Raw genomic sequence first — 16,547 nt, forward strand, 5'->3', positions numbered from 1 at the left:
TCAGACCTATCCTGAGGGACTTTGGCAGACTTCCATGGGACTATTTACAAACTGAGACTCATTACGGGTTGTGAATGACTAAAATTCACAGCCATTGAAATAAAGAAAAAAGGGTTTGGGACTAACGTGTGTTTTTTAGTGTCTCAATAAGCCTTGGTCAGAACACTTATTGGGATTTATTGATATTTAAAGAAGAGGGACTTAAGATAAAAACAAGAGAACAACTAGCAAATGAAGAATTTGTTTGTGATTGGTTTAATTATTACATAATTTTTGAAAGATTTAAAAAAGTTTTGTTTTCACAGGAACTAAATCTGAATTTATGTTCTGCAAATAATCATCTGATTGCTAAAATATATAAAATGTAATAACATAATTAATAATTAAACCAATCACAAACAAATTCTTCATTTGCTAGTTGTTCTCTTGTTTTTAATCTTAAGTCTTTAAATGAATCTGGAAGATGAATATGTTAAAGATTGCATGGTAACGGGTGAAAAATTGTGGGTACAACATAATATTAAATAAATAGGAGAATATATGTTTTAAAATTTACTTTGAATTATAGTTTGAATTTTGTTTTACAAAATGTGTATTATTGGTATTTGACCCCAGACAGATTAACAAAAATGTATAGAGGTATTTCTAACAAGTATTGGAAATGTATCCAAAATCCTGGTATATTTTAGCATATGTGGTGGTCTTGTAAACATGTTAAATCATTTGGATAAACATAATAATCATAATGCAGAAAATATTTAAGACACAAATATTAATGACACCTGAAGTTTTTCTTTTCGGTATCTATCTATATAAAAGTGAAATATCACTCACACATCATCACAAAATCTCCAGAACCATAAAGCCAACAAACTTGAAATTTGGCATGTATGTTCCTCTTGGCTTCTAGGTGTTCACTAAGAAATGATTTTTCAAAATGACCATCAGAGCATTAGTATTTCATATATTATTATTAACACACTCTGATGCTAAGGAGTTCTACTCAGTCTCCCCACCTGAAAAGAAATCTGTTCCAAATGCAAAACACAAGCAGAGGAGTTTCAGTTTCAGTTTCAGAGCAGCAACCAGATTTAGTACCGAACAGTTGAACTAAGCCACGCTGAGGCTCCTTGCTGTCTCCTTGCTCACACAGCAAATACTGTTTCAGTTTTCATGTTTCAGTTTCCAAACAGGCCTCAACTGTCTCACACACTGGCAAGACGCTAGCCAGATGAATACCGATGGATGCTGGTAGGCAGAGGCACAATTTCCCCCCCATATTTTCCTCCCCAACAACTAAGGCTGATCACATAATTTCGTAGTGAATCACAGGTATAGAGCTAGTTTTAAATATGGCCAGTTGAAAAACAGTTTGGGGTGCTATTCCTTCACATGATGATGGGAGCAAGGATTGTACTTGCTAAACATTGGAAAGAAAAAGAGCCTGTTGAAGAGTGGATTTTAAAATTGACTGAATTAGCACAGATGATGAAATTAACTGCCTTGATTAGAGACAATAGATTGGAGAACTTAAGAGGTTGGAAGCCATTTGTGGACTTTCTACACATTAAAATACAATAACAGATGGTTAACAGTGGGATTTGAAGATTACTGTAACACAGGGTTCACCTTTGACTTTTTTTTAAAAAAAATTCATATTTGACTTTTTAAAAAAATATTCATATATTCATTGGGCTGATTTGATTATTGGATAGAGACTTTCCCATCTGGAATATTTGTTTATTTAATACAGTATTTTTTAATTAAATAACAATGGAAAAGCTTATAACTATATATAGACCCATTATGCAAGGGAAGGAGAATCCATCAGTGTTTTTTTTAAATTTTCTTTTAAGCAACTAGACATGGTGGATTCTTTATATTTAATGTTAGATTTATTTGACATTTGGGTCATTTCCCCCCTTTTTATACACATTTTTTGTTGTTAGTGTTGGATGTATGTTTTTCTGGTTTTTTTTCTTCTGTATTTTATTCTTGTTGATAAAACTAAAATAATTTAGGATGAAGACAAGTTTTTTCTGTAGAAGACGTACACCAGTTTTTGCAACAAAAGAAACAATTTATTTGGAATATGCAGTAGCAATACAAATCAGGAGACTGTAAAACCTACATCTTGTTAGTATTATTATAGAACATAAAAGTTTCAGTGGAGATCCAAAAGACACAGGCCTTATCTTTAAGGAAGCAGAAAAATTGATGTAAATCAAAGCAAAGAGAATATTTCTTAATATTGAAAAATTATTGGAAACATAAGAAAAGACAAAGCAATTGAAAATACAACAGGATATCTTTGCAAGAAAAAAAGGCATCCTATTAAGAACAAATAATGCATTTTGTGATACATTTTGATAATAACAATGGCAATTATATGTTAAAAGCTTTATGCAAACAAGGTTGCATGGGAAAAATAAGGGGCCAATGCAAAGAGTGATGTGAAAACCTCATCATACCTTGCAAATAAAGAACAGTGTTGCCATCCATTGTTTTACAGATTCAGTTTTTTAAATATTGAATCATATATCAAATTTTGTTCCCTAAATGAGTCCAGTCCTATAAATCCCTACTACCAGACTGAACCTTGGATTCTTCCTTGCTGCAGGGATAAATTTTGACTGATTCCTGTTATATCATTTTTGAAAGCACTATCATTTTGACTCCCTGATTCTTTCTGAGAAGCAATGGCCATCAGTCAAAAAGATAACATTTTGAACAAATGAGAATTTGGATTAGACACTGCTTTCTCCATGCAGTGTGAATTGCACAGCAATATACTTTTACCAGTTTGAGATTTCTCTCTGGCAAGGTATAGTAGAAACAGAAAACATTAAGGTGGACTGGGATTATTTTAAATCTACAAATAATTAGATTCAGGGTACTGTAGATCCAAAGAGCATACAATTTGTTTTTTAGACATGAGCCCTGGTCTGTAAATCTGCTGACTCAGCATAATCATAGATTTATTTTTTTTGCTTGTAGTTAGAAGAGGTTTGTTAGTGTCTGTCTAAACAACAGAGTGCAGGTATGTCCAACTCAAAGCACATTATTTTTCAAACCAATGAACATTTGGTGTTTAAGCCAGAGTTTAAAAGTTTGCCTATAACTTTTGGAAGGTATCAAAGAGATCCCTGTAACTTTGTATTGTCCATTTTTAAAAACACAGTTCCCATATTTATTGGTAGTTTGGGCAGGGGAGGGGTGTTGTGGGTTGGATTTGCTACTCTTTTGCTGTGTGACCCTAAATCTGAAATGAGAAAGGATGCTTTTTCAGGATTAAATAATATCAAGGCAGTTATCTTAAAAGCCTTACTAGGAAAGAACTGGATGCATTTCGGATGCAATTTGTCCACCCTCCCCTTTTCTTTGAAAATAAAAAATGAGAAGAAAGTCTCCAAAACTTCAGCAAAATGGGGGCAGTTAGAAATTGTTTTTCCCCATAGATGAAAAAAATATTCTAAAATCCAAAACAAACCAGCAAAACCAATACAAACATTGTTTTCAACATTGTATACAGAATGTAATTTTGCCCTACAATGTCTCATTGGAAGTAAGTACATGTTGTAACATTGTTGAATGAAGAAATAGAGACAGAACATTTTTTGTTGGTTCGAAAAAGCAACATGCATTTTCCCCAGCAAAACCTCTGAACTCTGAAACTTTGCAGGATCCTTCCTCTTCTACTTTCATAGTCTGAAAAATGAGGCTATAGAAGAATGCATCTTTGGCTCAGCAAATCAGGAATCACATTACATGTGATGATGTCATATCACGAGGTAGCTAATCAGATTTAACCCATTATGGCAGTGAGGACAAATAATGCTAATTATTTTGCTCTCATTCTGAACTGAGAGATAAGGGAGCATATCCTTGATGCTAATGATGCAGTTAGTTACCCTAGCCCTTGGTCCTGATCATGGGGCAACTCTTTAGTAATATTTACATAATTGTCTTAGCGTTCCAAAATCCACCAAACTGGCAAAGTGCTTTTTGAACAGCAAGGGCATTGAAATTTCATACTTTCTTTCATAACTGATTTTAGTTATTGCTTTGTTCCCCACTATGATAATTTCTTCATTAATGATTCTTTAACAAAGGTACTGATAATTGAGAGAAATGAGAGAAAATAGCAAGAGTTGTACTAGCAAACCAGGCTCAATTGTGGACCAAGGTTGTCCTTGAATTAAGATTGACGAGCATCTCCCAGAAAGTCATTTAGATAAGTATTTAAGAAGACAGGATGAAATAGTACATTTCATCTACTGTTTAATCTTAAAAATATAGTACCAATAAAGAGATCTGACTAGATAGTATTTTAAACATATGACTGCCTTTTATGAGCATTTTCTTGGTGGGCAGGTGGTACAGCCTGGAAGTGATGATTGATGGCACAAGGGGACACCCTTTGCCTAGTGATTTCCAATATGCTTGCCTACCACTCTTGGTTCTCCTTTCTAAATACAGGCATGACTGGGGAGCAGCTGGCAGATCAGCAGCTTTGGTTAATACCCCAAGTGGGTCCTGGGGCTTACTTTTGCACAGAAAACCAGGACATGGGGAAGGGAGGGAAGTTACAAGCAATAGAGCAGAATGCTGGTTCACATTATCTGGTGGTGGCAAGGAAGATCGGATGTGGCAAAAAGAATTAGCACTTTCACTTCATAAAGAACATAACTGTTGCACTGACCAGGCAACTGTCAATGAGTACCTCTCCCCTCCCCCTGCTATCTTGGCAAGCAGCAAACAGTAACCCTACACCCTACTACTTATAATTTCCTGTGTAGCAATAGCAATAGCACTTGAAGTTATATACTGCCCATAGTGTTTTACAGCATCCTCTGGGCAGTTTCCAAAGTCAGCATATTGCCTCTAACAATCTGGGTCTTCATTTTATCAAACTCGGGAGGATGGTAGGCTAAAGTTAACCTTGAGCCAGTCAGAAGTGAACTTCTGGCAGTGGGCAGAGTTAGCCTTCAATACTGTATTCTATTGTGCCACCACAGTAGGTCAAATCATCTTTTCTTAAAAAGGGCACAAATCTTGCATCTTGGCACACGCTGCTTATCACCTGGTGGCAACCTGGTGGGCAGTAGAAGCAATGTTCTACGTCCTCATATTCCACAGAGAAAGTTGGTGTGGATCTTCTCTAGCCTTCTCAAAACTGTTCAGGAAAACCAAGCAGCCAGACATCCCCAGGTGGGAGTCCTCAGAAAGTTTAGTTCACCATTACTAGCAAGCAAGCCAGGTGAGAATGGAGGTTAGATAAATTTCAAGAAGTTGAGTATTTCAGGTACCTTGCTCATCATTTGAGGTCTTATTTCCAGCCTTGAGCCAGAGGCAGTTTTCCACCTACCAATTATGCTTCATGAGATATTGGTTATTCTGGTTACAAATTTTAGGATCTCTAGTCCTAACACATTTTATTGGCATCAGACCAATAAACAAGAGTATTGATTTTATATAAACTAAGCACATTTAAGGGAAAATAATTTATCTTTTTTCTGTTAGCTAAAGAAGCTTTTCACATCACTTTAAAGGCAATAAAAATTTAAGAAGGGAATTGGAAAATATATTTTCAAGGCCATAGTTTGACAAAAAAGAGAGAGAAAAAGAGAGAGAAAGAGAGAGATAAACATAAATGAGATGAGTCTAGTATCCTGCATAAGCCTTGTCGAAAAAAACTGGAGCTGCACAGCAAAAGCCCTTGCATAGCTTCCATTTGTTTCAGGGGAGGCTTATGCTGGAGAATTTACCAGTGGATTGGGCCTAAAATAAAAGCCCCTTTTAAAATTTATGCAGAAGATAATGAAAATGTCACTTCTGGCATTCAAAGTTAGTAAACAAAGTATTAAGTGTACCTATTATGCTCACTATTCCAACCATTGTTAAAAGTTTTACAAAATGAATTACTGTCACTTCTTTTAAAACATTGTGTAACAGGAAATGAATGTGCACAACTCTACACTTGTCTACCATTCTTGAACTAATTCACAAATGCATTAAAAATGGAAACCAAAGAAGGGCAAATGTAGGTAACTTGTTGTTAAAAACTATACAGGTATGAAGCTCTTTTTGCCACAGGACAGGATGGGGACTGCCTGTCCTTTGATGCGTGCTATGAGGGTAACTTTTTATTTTTATAAACACTATTAAATTCAGACTGCTTTTTGGTTTGTTTTTCTTTTATCTGAATATACAAGAACATTCATTATCAAATGTTCATCATCATCAATACTACAAAGAACGAGACACAAATCGCAAGAAACAATGGAAAATGTTAATAAAGCTGAAAGAATTGAATGGTTTAATTTTTTTTAAACTTTTTTAGGATTCTTTTTTTTAATGTTTCTGCACTTTTTTTATTTTTTTTGTTTTTGGTATCGAAGTTGGGTTTTTCTGGGCAGAAAATAAAGAACCAAATCCATGAGAAGGTAGCTCACAGTTAAGCAAAAATATCAGTATTACATAATTATAATAAAAATAGTAAATCCGGATATGCAAAGAATTACTACCAGTGTATGTACCATTAAGAAGTTCAGTACCATACCATGACAGACCATAATAGAAAGATATATTGTTACAGGCAGATAAATGCAGTTCCATCTCTTTTTCCCCTCCCAGACAATTGTAGTCTGCCATGCAAATTGCACAGTCCAGGTAATAGTTTGAAATGAAGTTAATAAATAACACGGCACAACACTCTCTATAAACGGAAGTTGAATAAAATCTGTTTTCAAGGAGACTATGTCATATTTTCATTTATCACAGCAACATAATGGTCTCTATGAAAGTTGCCGATAGACACATTAGATAAAGATCACACAATTAATGTAATTAATTGCAACTAACCTAATTACACTTAATTACATTAAACAAATATTCAAATCCATGCACACTGACCTTCATCAAGGATAACTCATCTTGGCTGCATGAATCCACATGATCACTAGATGGCAGCAGAGAAACCAAATTCCAATTCTTTGTTATGGTGTCTGCATTTGTGTGGCCAAAATCTGGTGCATCTGGTGCATGTAACATTTGGCAAAGGTTTATTTCATCCAAACCCTAAGCAATGCTATCTATTATTTTCCCCTCATGTACTAAACTTAAATATACACTTTTGATGTGGTCAACTGTATTTTGTCCATAAGACATCGCCCACCAAACGCCACCTCTACCTACTTCTGCAATCTCCTTCCTCATTTCCATCTCATTACAAATACTGTGTAGATACTATGGCTTTAACCTCTTTGCTAGTATTTGCTTCTTGCTTTTGCCTTTTTCTTTAAATTAATCCTAGTTTAAAAGGCACGCTAGGCCTGTGAGAGGTGGCTGCTATTTTGCCTTCAGTTGCTTCATGCTGCAGAGATGCTTCATGTCCCTTTTGAGACCCTTTCTAACATGCTTAGCAACTGGAAGAGCTCCTTATGGCTATTGCATTTGCTAAGAGAGTCCCAAAACCCATATGAACTCATTCTGGCAGATTCACTCATAGGGTGGACAGGTTGCTTTGAAAAGTGAGTCCTTTGCTCAAATCAATCATCACAATAAAATTATGAAACATTAGTCTGTCCACTAAATCTACAGTGCCTCCAATTTACTTGGATTTAATTCTGGGTATATGCAGATTATCAAGAGCTGATGGACCAAGAGAGCCATGGATTTCTCATAAAAAGCTTCAAGGTCTCGGCATCCCTTCCAAACAATGTTGCTAATGTTGTTCACAGATTTATTTGTAATCTGTGTTAATTAATCTGGATTATTTATCAGTTTGAATTCACAATGACCCTAAATGAAAAAAAGCCCTTTTCAATTGAAAGGATGGAATAATAACAATTACAGCCAAGGAAGTTTACAGTGTGATACCCTGCAATATCATCATCGCCCTGGACAGAGAATGTACCAGCGGCCACTGTTCTTAAACATGGTGCCTGATACTTTTATATGGCATCACTAAACCCAGATCAGCTTAGGTCATTTTATGCCATTCTATTAAGATCCCTCACGAAAGACACAGTCAATCCATTAGATGTTCCCCTGAATATGCTTTGCTGAAAGGAGATCAGTGCTCAGGTTAAGATTAGGAGGCAACCCAATTCATCTGATTCTGGAGAAATGTGTTAGAGCGCGCAGGCAATTGTTTTAAGGCCACCATGCAAAATATGTATTTTTCAATATTCAATTCCAATAGTTGTTTATTTATCTTCTTCCCATCTCATCCCACTCATCAATTTTACTGTTTTTTCTAGTAGGAAAAGTTTTGTTTAGAAGTGGTCAATCTATTTTTTTTCACAATTAGGGCAACACCACAATTTTAGCAAGGATGTATAACCAAATTATAATATGTAAAACCACACAGGTCCAAATGTTTACTAGTGCAAGTTGTATATTCTAGCAGCTTGGAAGTAATTTCCCAGTGATTTCTTTCTTTGTGTAACAGATATTGGTAAATTAGGAATGTAATGAAAGCTATGGGTATTTTGCAATTTCGTCAGCTTTATTGTGAATATAACCTCCCTCCCTTTCTGAATACCTAAGGTTTATGACGCATCCAGGCACATGATGCTTGGATAAAGCTGAGAAATCAGAGGGTGTAAGACTGAAGACCACAGTGCCATGCACAGGTCTTTATTGCTCTGTTCTTGCATGGTTTTCTTTTCAAATGAAAATGTGAAAGTCTTTTCTGCATCAGCAAAATGTGATTTGTAGAACCCAAATTGGGAAAAGATCATTTACTACCCAGATTTACTGTACTTGCATCATGTTATACGAAGCAACTATGCATTTTCTTCATGAAAAAGGATGCACACATCCCTAATTACAGTTCCACTGAAAGTGTGGACCAAATTGAGAAGTTCATGTCTAGGGTGGATAAGAAACATGAAGGGATGGTAAAGAGTAGCTTTGCTAACATTTTCCTATCTTGTAACCATGTGGTGTGTTTCAGCCATGTGGCGTGTTTCAGCCAGTGGTGGGATTCAAATATTTTTACTACTGGTTCTGTGGGCGTGGCTTGGTGGGCGTGGCAGGGGAAGGATACTGTAAAATCTTCAGTCAGAGGTGGTATTTGCCAGCTCTCTGATCCTCAAAATTTCTGCTACCGGTTCTCCAGAACTGATCAGAACCTGCTGAATACCACCTCTGGTTTCAGCCATATCTTGCAGCACCCGGATTGCATTTATCCAACCTGTAACAGATTGTCCTGGAAGGCAACTCACCAAAGATTCGGGATCTTAAAGGAACAGATCATTGTCTCGTATGAAAGAAGTATGGTGCCCAAAAGCCAAGGGAAGAGCTTAGATGGCTCCTGAAAAGAGGTAGTGAGAACACCAGAGAAATGGGAGGAAGCAATCAGATATCTGGTAGGCTGGAGGGACTGACACTGGGATAAAAACAACAATAACGACAACAACAGCAACAACATAAAAAGTACAAATGCTTTCAGATTTTTTTCTTCTTCTGATTATTATTTTGCTGTGAGAGGACAGGCAATGGTGATGGCGAAAGAAAAGGTGGCTTCTACCCAGAAAAGAAAGGGAAGAGAGTATAAAGAAGTGTCCAGACTGGCTGAAAAAGCATCCCCAAAGAGAGAAGAGAAGGAGACTCCTGTTGGGTGGGCCAGTCAGCTCGGAATCCAGCCTGCTGGCATCAACAGGAGAAAAAAACTCTCCCCTCTCTGTCCCCACCTCTGCCTGGTACAGGGTAGGAGCAGCCGGGGATACTGGATTGCTAGGAGATCAGTTGGAGGTATCAGAGTGAACGCTGCCAGGGCCTTCTGTGGGGGATGTCACAGACGAAGGAGTCGTAGCATCTTGCCAGCCTCCATTAGCCTAAGAGAGAGAAAGAAATCCATCAGTGGCCATCACGACGAGGTGCTCCACACGCTACAAAGTTTCACAGTAGTACCACCAGCAGCAGGAAGGGCCTCCTCTTCCACTCCCTTACTTGGAGCTGTTGCTCAGGACTACCAGGTCAATGCTGGTCTGCCACATTCATCTTTGGGGGCCAGAAATCTAAAAGGTGTCAGTCTATTGCATCAGCCTTTGGTACCGTATTACAGGCTGTTCTTTCATGTATCGGACATGGAACTAGAAAGCAATATAAGACATTAAGAAACTATGACTCTCAGTCACTCTTATTTTTATACATAAAGCAGCAGAGGTATGCACTACAGATTGCAAATGACAGCCTAAAGCACATTAACACCACTATTATAGGGTTATAATGAAACTTACACGTTTATTATTGTTGCATTAAGGTTATTTTCAACACAGCTGCTTAATTCAATGTTTATATAACTCTGGTTCACAGTTACGGAAGTATTATATTCTTTTGTAAAAAAAAAAATCACCAGAAAGCCCTTTCTTATGATTAATATAAAATTGAGGTACGGTAAGAGCTAGCAGTCTCTGTTTTAGCTATAATCCCCACCACTTCATACTGTAGGATATCATAAAAGATTCCAGCAGATCTGTGATCTAAATTCATAGATTTTTCAGGATCCAAAAGTGGTCATGTCATTAACTAGTTCCAACAAATTCCAACAACTACAGCATCCTCTAATATTTAAAAAACTCTACTAGGCATGGAAATGATCTTATCATCAAGCAGTTTCTGCTCTTTTTTGCAACATACCACATACATTAGATCTAGGATTGCTTTATTCCATTTGGCAGCCCTCAGGTATTACAACAGTATTGTCATGTGTCAGTCAGAATCGTGGGTGCCTGAAGGAAGGCAAATAATCACATGCAATGCCATGAGTTATGCACCTCATCAATTATTGTAACTAACTTGTGCTAAATTGCAGCTCTTTGCAAAATATCATGAAACACCAAGTACTCATTTTGATGTCAACATGCCACTGTTCATGATGTCTTTCTCCAGGCCAGGGGTTTGCAACCTTAAACACTTAAACAGCATTTGGATCCATTTCCCACAGAAAACAAAACACCAGGAGCCACAAAACCTAGGTGGGTATGGCCAACTCAATGTCACTGACTCCCACCGAGTCACATGACTCCCCCAGCCACGCCTACCCAGGTTTTGTGGCTCTCGGTGTTTTCTATGGGAAACAGTTCTCTCTCCCTCTCCCTCTCCCATCTCTCTCTTTCTCTCCCTTTCTCCCTCTCTCTATCTCACTCTTCCTCCCTCCCTCCTTTTCATCTTTCTCTCTTTCTTTCTCTCTCCCTCCCTCCCTCTCTCCCCCTCTCTCATCTCTCTTTCTCCCCGCCCTCTCTCTCCCATCTCTCTCTTTCTCCCTCTCTATCTCTAGCTCCTTCTCCCAGGGGTGGGATTCAAATTTTTTAACAACCGGTTCTGTGGGTGTGGCTTAGTTGGATGTGGCTTGGTGGTTATGTGACTGGGTGGGCATGGCCAACTTGATGTCACTCACATCAAGGGGCGCTTCTGCTCGCCCGGCCTCTCATGACAGTGGGATGCTGCAACAGTCGTAAGTGTGAAAAACAGTCATAAGTCACTTTTTTCAGTGCCATTGTAACTTTGAATGGTCACTAAATGAACTGGTGTAAATCAAGGATTACCCATAGAAAAATACAAAAAGCTTCTTTGCTTGCAAAAAGCTGCCCTAATACCAATCATTAGATTAAAAATACCTGGAAGCCGGAGTTACAAATCAGGCAGGGTGCCAGAGCACCTTGAGGAATTAAAATAGTTAAAATGCCATGATAACTATCAGCAGCCAACTCTTGCTCATAAAGTGAAACCCTTTGGCAGAGAGGTCATTTAAGAAAGAGCACACCCAGGAAAAGCAATCCTTAGATCCATTTGCACCACTTAAAGATACCAGCTGGTCTCACTCATCTCACAAGATATCCTAAGGAAATCATCCAGATTTAAGGAAAGGTCACATGCCCCCCAGAAAGGCAGTAAAATAATCAGTGCCAAGCTTGCATCCTGCCTCTTGGAAGTACACCCCAAAAGGACAGTGCCAGATACCACTAAAGCAGTGAAGGAAGACCCCCTTCCCAGATAGAAAAAGAAACCATGAGGCAAGAAAAAATTCAAACACAATACAAATAATTAATCACAACAGTAGCTGTTGCTTGTTAAACCAGTTACCAGAACAAATAGGCACAGGAACTAGCCAGATTTCTCAACCCAGTTTCTTTTCAGGAACAGAGATTAATCTTTTTCCTTCCAAACAAAGCTGAATAAGGGAAAATTATCCCATCAATAAACACAGCATTAAACGTCACCAAGCAAGAATTAAACTTCACCAAAAACTAGTTTTAGACCAAAACTCAGAAAGGGTATGTAAACTCGCATTTGAATGTCAATCTTACTAGCTAGCCAAGAAACCTTGCTGAATGTCATTCATCTTGGTTCCTTGTCATTAAAAAGCTTCTTTCCACAGCTCTGCTTTGTTATGCAATTATTTCTTCAAAGTGCTGATTATTGCATGCCAGCTGGAAGTATTTCCAGGGGAATATTTCCTCCCAACAGCAGTGTAAAAATCTTGAAACAACCCTTCCCCTTTAAAAAAGTATCAGGAAAGGAAATAAACCTCCTTCGGAGAAAGTAAGTCTAGGCATACTGCCAAGAATGTAATAAGGGTGGAAAAAAACAAAAGGAGATTTCTTCTAACTATCGGTTCTCCGAACTGCTTAGAAAGTTAACAATGGGTTCTATAGAACCGGTCAGAATTGATAGAATCCCACCCCTGCCCTCTCCCTCCCCCTCCCCATCTCTTTCTTGCTCTCTATCTCCCTCTCCCTCAACTTTCTTTCTCTATCTCCCTCTCCCATCTCTCTTTCTCACTTTCTCTCCCTCCCTTTCTCTCATCTCTCTTTCTCTCTCCTTCCCTCTCCGCCATCTCTCTCTTTCTCCCTCTCCCTCTCTCCCTCTTTCATCTCATCTCTCTTTCTTTCTCTCCCTCCCTCCCTTTCATCTCTCTCTCTCTCTCTCTCTCTCTCTCTCTCTCTCTCTCTCATGCCTCCCTTCCTCCCTCCTTCTCCCCATTCCCCACCCCACACCCCCAGGGAATAACTGTAAGGAAATTCGCCCATGTTCTTTCTGTCTCTGGAAAGATACAAAAATAAACCTTACATTGCAAAAGGAGTGACTGTCAGGCTGTTACATCACAGTGCTATGAGGTTGCTGCCTTAGATCATAACTACATTATTAGATATGGCCATTAAACCTTGAGAAAAAAGTGCACAATTAGTCACCATTAATACTTGTTATCAATATGTCTCAATTTGGTATGCAAAATTTAAAGACAGAATAATGAACACTTCATTAAAACATTTTTGTGGTACCCTAAAATTATTATATTAGAAAAGGAAATGAAATAAAGAGAACTTTGTAAATTAGCAGGTATATAAAAAGGGGGAAATCAGACCCCCCTCTCCCCAAAAAACCTTGAAAGGAACCAAAGACAAAATATATCTTTCTGTCCTATTGCCAAGCAGATGACATGAAGTTATCAGAAACCATGTTTTTATAAGTTTTATCTCATCTGTAAATCTGTAACAATTCATTCCACATCTTAACGTCATTTGTGAATATGCAGAAAATTGCAAGGCTCAGGAGAAAAGTCTATTTGAAATCTCCCTTTGCTTTGTCCTATTTGAAACTCTCCCTCTGCTTTGACAAGGAACCCCAACTGAACATTCTTAGAATATTTTTCTAAGACAATAGAATGACAATAATGAAGCTGTGTATTATCATCTTTTCCACATTTAATGAGAATGCAGTTCAAAATATCACATAGAATATAATCAATTACTTTGTTATTGTCAAAGTATTTCACTCCCATTCAAATGTCCACTATCCAATTGAAAAGCAGAATCATGGTTAGTCTGGGTAAGAAGAACTATATTATATGTAACACCTCCAGGTTAGATTCTTCTGACACAAATGACCTGGGTATGAGGATAGAAGGGGTAGTATCAACTTTGCAGATGACACCAAGCTGGGGGGAATTGCTAACACTTTGGAAGATACTCAAGATTCAGAAGGATCTTGATAGACTTGAGCATTGGCCCAAGATGAAAGTGGTGAGAAAAGTAAGGTCCTGTACTTAACCATGAAAAACCAAATGCATAGGTATAGAATAGGCAGCACTTGGTCACCAGTAGCAATTCTGAGAAGGATCGAAGTGTCCATGTGGACCACAGCTTTAAGTATGAGCCAGCAGTGTGTAGTAGCTGCAAAAAATCAACAAAGGGATAGCATCCAAGATCATGAGAAGTGATAATACTGCACTGGTGAGACCACACTTGGAGTACTGTGTCCAATTCTGGTCACCATGATACAAAAAAAGATGCTGAGGCCTTAGAAAGAGTACAGAAGAGAGCAACTAAAATTATAAAGGGCCTGGAGTTTAAACCCTATAATAAGCAGCTAAGAGAACTAGGTTTGTTTAGCCTAATAAAAACAAGGCTTGGGGTGACATGACAGCTCTCTTCCAATACTTGAAGGAGAGAAGGAGTCAATTTGTTCTCCAAAGCACCTAAGGGAAAGACAAGAAGCAATGGATGGAAGCTTGTCAGAGGGAGATCCAACCTGGAAATAAGGAGGAATGTCCTGACAGTGAGAACAATTAATTAATGGAAGAGCTTGTCTCCTGGAGTTGTATTCCATCACTGGAGGTTTCCAAGAAGAGATTGGACAACCATTTGTCCAGAATGCTATAAAGACGCCTGCCTTTGGCAGAGGGTTGGACTAAAAGATCAATAAGGTTTCTTCCACCCATGTGATTCTATGACGCTGCATTATTATAAAGATGCTTACTATTTTACAAACTGTAGGAGATGACCAGATTTAGCCTGAGAGTGGGCTCAAGTGCATCATCAATTTGGAGTCCTTCATGCCCACAAGAGATCTATGTCCAGCCATCCTTGAATTCTATTGATTTTTATCTACCCCTAATTTGCTTTGACTATTAGTAGTTCAGATTCTTGTAGATTGATAGCATGGAATAACTTTATACTCATTTGAATAATCTTGGCTCCTTATTTCCTGTACCTAACACAAACTACTAATCTTTGATCTGGTATTCAGATCTGGCTCTCTGGCCTGAATTTCCCGAAATCTTTCATTCTGAAACACATGTAGCTACTTTCATTCCCGTGCATGTTATTCATTTTCAAAAAATGTTTGAAGAGAAAGATAAAGATTCTGAAATTTCCATCAGCAAGGTATCTTGGATGTAATGTCTTTTATAGGAACACAAATTTATTTTGAACTTCTTATTAATATATTTAGCCACTGAACCCAATTAAGAATTTCTCTGAATTTATTAAATTCAGTTTTTTAATCTAAGATACCTAATCAACTATTTTTGTATTTAGGTTTTTAGAAAACTAAAGCCTTTGTTGTCAAAGTAAGGCAAATGTTATTTTTTACATTAGTAACAAATTTTAGTTGAGTTCTGATATAATGCCAGGTATTTCCTATGGTCAATCCATGTGTAGGATTTAATTCTGCTTGTAAAATTCCAATTCTGTGTGGATATGCAATAAAATCTATAGCATCAGTGTTGATACTTAAAATAATATAGTAATCACATTTTAATCTGAGCAGTTCCAGATAGTGCTTGACCTACAACTGGTTGTTTAATGACAGTCACAGAATGGGTGCTTTATGGCCTATAAAGCATTTCCAGGTGTTATAAAATATTGTGCTGCCTTTGTCCTGGACACTTGGCAGCATTTCAGGTGCTTGGCTGGTTGCCAAGTGCCCTGCAATTATGTGTTCTCTGCTGGTGTCCAGGCAGCCAGTAGGAAAATTTGTACAATGATATCCACCACTTTCATTATCATTCTTCTCCATTCTGGAAGAGCTCTGAAATGCTGAGACTCAGAGCATTTAGCATTTTCTCCTCCAGAATCCACCTATTTTGCTAGCGTCCTTCTCTCTGGAAGTGAAAACATTAAAGGCTCTGAGTCTTAGAACCTTTCAGAATGCCAGCTTTGCTAGCACTTTCATCTCTGGAGGAGAAAACTCTAGCAACTCTAGCAACATATTATCATGATGGTTCAGAAGGTGCCCTTCTCCAAATTGCATGATGGAAGCAGACTTCTGAACCATCATGAGAATGCAGCTGATGTGTAGCATGGAGTGAGATGACAGAAACCTAAGTGGAGCTAAGTCCCAAGTGCTGGCGGCTGCTGGCTTCCCACGGCCTCTCCCTCCCATTGGGGCAATCCTGTGCAGTTGTTTAATAACCAGCACGGTCCCTTAAGAACTGCAATGAGGAGAGCAAGCTACATTGATTTATGATTTATTTATTTATTTATTTATTTATTTATTTATTTATTTATTTATTTATTGATGGCTACATTGATTTATGACTAAAATTCCAGGGTCAATTATAGCCATAAGTCTAGGACTACCTAGTTAGTGGAACCAGTTAGCCAGAGAGATGGAGGATTTCCTTTTTCTGTAATATTCAAGTGAAACTAGGCTGAACGTGATACGGGGTTGCATTCAATGGCTTAAATTACCATGCCCAACATTATGCCTCTATAATATACAAAAATGAAATACTCCAAAATAAAACTTAT

The 16,547-nt window shown here is 37.8% G+C and overlaps 1 protein-coding gene and 1 long non-coding RNA gene across 4 annotated transcripts in view; one reads left to right on the forward strand and one right to left on the reverse strand.

Moving 5' to 3' along the window:
- The first annotated feature begins 2,064 nt into the window (after nt 1-2,064).
- LOC148131336 (uncharacterized) lies at nt 2,065-5,373 on the forward strand. The gene is made up of 2 exons (XR_015748738.1): nt 2,065-5,150; nt 5,185-5,373. It is a non-coding gene; the product is annotated as an uncharacterized LOC148131336 (long non-coding RNA).
- A 197-nt stretch (nt 5,374-5,570) lies between these two features.
- The window catches only part of PBX1 (PBX homeobox 1), a 257,502-nt gene continuing 246,525 nt past the window's right edge, over nt 5,571-16,547 (reverse strand). For all 3 annotated transcript variants that reach the window (XM_026682199.2, XM_026682200.2, XM_026682198.2), the window contains one exon: nt 5,571-9,845. In XM_026682199.2, coding sequence (XP_026537984.1) covers nt 9,753-9,845 — 93 coding nt within the window. In that variant the 3' untranslated portion in view covers nt 5,571-9,752. The remainder of the gene's footprint in view (nt 9,846-16,547) is intronic.

Source organism: Notechis scutatus, chromosome 3, assembly GCF_049901735.1.
Source record: "Notechis scutatus isolate UNSWTSFEM ecotype Mainland chromosome 3, rNotScu1.2, whole genome shotgun sequence".
NCBI classification, from domain to species: Eukaryota; Metazoa; Chordata; class Lepidosauria; order Squamata; family Elapidae; genus Notechis; species Notechis scutatus.